Below are 4995 nucleotides of genomic sequence, written 5' to 3' on the forward strand. Positions count from 1 at the left end.
ACCCAGTACAGAGCCTTGTGGAACACCACAAGCAATGTCCAAGCATGATGAGGAATGGACACCCAGCTTCACAAATTGTTTCCGGTCACTTAAATAATTTTTCACCCATTGCAGTACAACCCCCCTAATCCCATACCGTTCCAGTTTATTAATTAATATGTCATGATTGATTGTGTTGAATGCTTTCTTGAGATCCAGAAATACTCCAGCTGCATACTGTTTCTGATCTATAGCATTCGTAATCTCCTCAATTGATTCGATTAATGCCAGAGATGTTGATCTTTTTGATCTGAATCCATATTGACTGTCAGAGAGTAATTTATATTTATCTAAGAATTTGTCTAATCGTTTATTAAACAGGTTTTCTAGGATTTTGGAGAATTGTGGTAGTAAAGAAACAGGCCTGTAATTTGTGAAGTGGCGTCTATCCCCGGTTTTATACAGCGGCACAACTTTAGCTATTTTCATTTTGTTTGGCACTTTTCCCGTCTGAAATGATAAGTTGCAAATATATGTTAGAGGTCCTACAATTCCTTCAATGACCTTCTTGACGATTTTCATGTCAATATCATTACAATCAGTAGATGTTTTATATTTACACATGTGTACAATGTCAATTATTTCTTTTTCCTCCACTGATGTGAGGAACATTGAGTTAGGGTTCCTATCAATCAGGTTTTCACTACAGTCTACTGATGGCAGTGACTCAGGAATTTGTTCTGCCAGTTTTGGTCCAATATTTACAAAATAATGATTAAAGCTGTTGACCTTATCAGCAGTGTTTTCCATAATATTGCCATTATCGATAAAGTATTGTGGATAACTTTGTTGTCCAGAATTATTTTTAATGATACTGTTTAAAACATCCCATATTCCTTTCATATTATGTTTATTGTTGTTCAATATTTTACTATAATACTCCTTTCTACATACACGTATAATATTGGTCAACTTATTTTTGTATTTTTTATATTTATTTTCAGCATCTTTTGTTCTTTGTTTTAGGTATTCCCTATAGAGTGTATTTTTCTTTTTACATGCATTTTGTAAACCCTTAGTGAGCCATGGTCTATCTGAATATTTGTGCTTTCTGTTGTATTTTATTGTTGGACAGTTTTTATCGTACAACTCCATGAATATTCTTAAAAATATGCCATATGCAATATCAATATCAGCTTCTTTGTACACATTGTCCCAGTCCTGATTTAATAGATCGTTCTTAAATGCAGTCATCGTTTCTTCCGTCCTTACACGTCTGTATCTGTTGTTCTTCATGCTGATTTTTCTTATAATTAGTGTCATAAACTGCAAAAACTGGTAGGTGATCACTGATGTCATTAATTAATAATCCGCTCACAATGTTGTTTTCCATATTGTTAGTGAAAATATTGTCAAGTAAGGTGGCACAATGTGGTGTAATTCTGCTAGGCCTGGTTATTTTAGGATGTAAACTCAAACTGTACATAGTGTTTAGGAATTCGTCGGTCATTTTATGCTTTTTTGGATTCAACAGGTCAATATTAAAATCACCACAGATAAACATAACTTTTTGATTTGTTTTAGAGAATATTTCCTCTATGAAGTCATTAAATACTTGAATACTAGAGCCAGGTGTTCTATATATACAGCTAATTATTACATTTTTTTCTTTTTCCTTATAAATTTCAATTGTTATACATTCTAGTAAATTATCAATTACAGTTGTCATACTTTCTACCACCTTGTAGTTTAGGTTTTTATCCACATACACAGCTACTCCCCCTCCACTCTTGTTCCTTCTATTTACAAAATTCACTTCATATCCCTCCAGTCCAAAGTCCATTCCTTTCTCCGCATTGATCCATGTTTCAGAAATGGCAATAATTCCAAATGGATTTGTCAACTCATTTAGATATTCCTTTATATTGTTGAAGTTGGCATACAGACTTCTGCTATTAAAATGGATTATTGATAATTTATTTTCCGTGTTGATGGTGTGCTTAAACTGTTCATCAGTGAAGTAGCAGCAGTTACAGCTGATGTTGTAGAAGAAATTATTTTCCGGGTCTATATCCTTTTCTAAGTCTAGAACATTATGGTCTGTGTATCGAAATGTTCTCAGTTCCAGATTATCATAAAGAGAATTCCAATGAGTTATGTTGATATTGTTGCCGGATGCAGATGAAGTTCTTTTGGACTGTGCCATGTGTTGTGTTGTGTGTCACGTCACATGTGTATTCATACCTCCAGAGTAAGTTGACCTCAGTATTTGTCCAGCTCTTCCATATTTCTGATGACCAACACTTTGGCTTGTTCCGGTGTTCCATTGAGTTTAATGAATACTTTGCAGTTGGTGGTCCATGTATTTTGAATTTTTCCCTGTTTCTTCAAGTAACGTGCTTTCCTGGCAATGTCCGCATTTCTTTTTATCAGATGTTCGTTCATGAAGACATCGGATCCTTTCAGTTTCTTTCCTTGTTTTAACAGTGCTGTTTTCTGTTTTCTGTTTGCAAATCTCACAATGATGGCTGGTTTGTCACTGTCATTTTTTCGGGGTAGAGGGTGGCAAGCCTCAATGTTGTTATAATCCACTTCCACACCTTTGGACCGTAGAAAGGTAACCACTTGATGCTCCGTGGAGTTGACATCTTCCTCTCCTGGCCCTCCTACATTGTCAGTGGCGACCGCCCGGGCGTATGACCGGGGTTTGATGCGAAGCCCCGTGATGATAACATCGTTCATCCGGGTGTACTGCTCCAAATCCGCCACTCTGTTCTCCAGGTACGCCAGCCGCCGATCCTTCTCGGCGTTCTGGATGCGGAGAGCCTTAACTTCCTCGACCAGGTCCAGGATGGCTTTCTGCTGCAGTTTGACAGTAGAAATCTCCTCTGTCATAAACTCCAGCGACTTCTTAATATCGTCTCCTTCCTCGGCTGACAGAACTTTTTTCGGGCCCATGCTGAGAGACGCTCTTGTAGCTTTGCCGTGACGACCGGCTAGCTAGTTGATGCTAGCGTCCTAATCATTTACAAGGAGAAACACAATTGAAATAAACTAAATTTAATAAACAATGACAGAAAAAAAGAGAAAAACTAAAATGAAAAGTGAATACCCTGATTAAGACTTTTGTGTTAAATGAATTTGTGGAACACAAAATTGCAGAGGTAGAAATACTGTGTGGTTACTAAACATCTGTCTAGATAATCTAACATGACCCAGTCTGGAAACAGTCTGGTTGAGGTGACAGACAGGAAGAGGAAGTCTATCAAAATATGTGAATCTGAGTTGTTTGTTGTAAATATGTGCAGGATGCTGCAAGAACCTGAAGCTCGAGGGCTTCAGCATCTATGAAGGAGGGATTTTTTGTTGGAATTCAGGAATTAATAACATTTCTTGCTTGACTACGATCAGCAAATTGACTTTAATCAATCTGAAATCAGATTTTTTTTCCTTTTCCTTTCAATAAAGTTTGTTACATTGAGCCAACCCAGCTGAAATCAGAGAAATCAGTTGGGGTTATGGTTAAAAGAAGCCAGATGTGATGTGAACCAATGTACCGTATTTCCCGGACTACAAAGCGCACCTGAATATTAGCCGCACAAGCTAAAATCAGGGGAAAATCCTGTTTTGTACATACATTAGCCGCACCTGACTAAAAGCCGCAGGTGTTTCAATGTTGACTTATCATATGTAAGAGAATATGCACAAAGGGAATTGTCAGGAAAGAGATGGCTGTTTGGAGACATCACTTTTATTAATATTTTGAAAAACAAGTTATGGGTACATATTTGCACATGTAGTACATAACAGTAGCCTACAGCACACCAGAAAAATAGATTCGGACTACCTTTTAGGCTCAGGTGCAGTGACACGGCTTTAACAAGAAGAAAAGTCAGTCATTCACCACCATCTTTCTCTTCTTCCTGCGCACTAAAACCACCAAAGTCCTCTTCTCCAGTGTCGGAAACGAACAGGCTCAGGATGGCTTCGTCATCCACTCTTAGCTCCTTTCCTTCGTTGTCACTTTCAAAACCAAAGAAATCCTCGTTGTCAGTGTCAGAGTCGAACACCCTCTGAAGGGCCGTGGCGGTGTCCTCCTCTCCATCATGCAGCAGTCCAGCCCTTCAAAATCCATTGGTGATCGTGGATGCTTTCACACTTTTCCACGCTGTCAGAATCCACCGGTGGAGTTGAGCATAACTTGCTTTTCGCAAGTTTATCGCCGCTCATCATCCACGCCTCCCGCTGAACGCGTACCGCTACTTTGAAGTTTGTTTTTCGCGCTACTTCGTACGGCACTACGTTGCCTGGCGGACGGACATGTGACTAACATACCACTCTTGAACCCCGATCCTTCCGCCAGGCAACGTAGTGCCGTACAACAGCGGAACACACAAAACAAATCGTCTTACGATATGACAAAAATCATGGACAATCCATAGAAAAGCCGCACCTGACTAAAAGCCGCAGGGTTCAAAGCTTGTGCAAAAAGTAGCGGCTTATAGCCCGACAATTACGGTAATATTCTGACTGAGAGACAATCTCAATACATATAGTCTAAAATGACTCTAGTTTTTATTAGCTTTATCTAGAGCAGTGGTTCTCGAACTGTGGTACGCGTACCTCCTCTAGTGATTAAAATCGATTCTTGGTTGAATAGCACGAAATCGATTCATTCAAATCCTGAATCGATTTTTAAATATAAATTTATTTTGCCAGAATCTCAGGTTATATCTTGCAAAATTTCAACAACCACCAAAGACGTAAACACAAAGAGCGGACCCACCGACGCATCAGAATCAGTGAGATGTCGGCTTTCTCACCCAAAGGCACGTACACGGACACGCCGTCGGGGCTGAACACTCTTTGTGTTTACGTCTTTTTTTGTGCTAGATTCTGAAGCTGCAGGTTTTGTCTCTTTCCAACCAAAACTGACTTGAACCAGAAGCAGAAGAAGATCCAAACTACGCTTCACATTTCTCTTCACATAAACATTGTCATAAATTCGCTCTTACT

The 4995-nt window shown here is 39.0% G+C and overlaps 1 protein-coding gene across 1 annotated transcript; it reads right to left on the reverse strand.

Annotated features, from left to right (window-relative positions):
• Window positions 1-2144: 2144 nt before the first annotated feature.
• Window positions 2145-2980, reverse strand: LOC146649648 (uncharacterized). The gene has a single exon (XM_085386820.1). It carries the CDS (start codon window positions 2935-2937, stop codon window positions 2242-2244), a length of 696 nt encoding a protein of 231 aa, XP_085242946.1. The 5' UTR covers window positions 2938-2980; the 3' UTR covers window positions 2145-2241.
• Between the last annotated feature and the right edge of the window lie 2015 nt (window positions 2981-4995).

This window comes from Rhamphochromis longiceps, linkage group LG17, assembly GCF_057381845.1.
Source record: "Rhamphochromis longiceps isolate RC_006_pf linkage group LG17, R_longiceps_female_GT1.1, whole genome shotgun sequence".
Lineage (NCBI taxonomy): Eukaryota > Metazoa > Chordata > Actinopteri > Cichliformes > Cichlidae > Rhamphochromis > Rhamphochromis longiceps.

Bases quoted from the DNA above. Each gene is read 5' to 3' on its own strand.
- LOC146649648 (XM_085386820.1), bottom strand. From the start codon at position 2,937: ATGGGCCCGAAAAAAGTTCTGTCAGCCGAGGAAGGAGACGATATTAAG.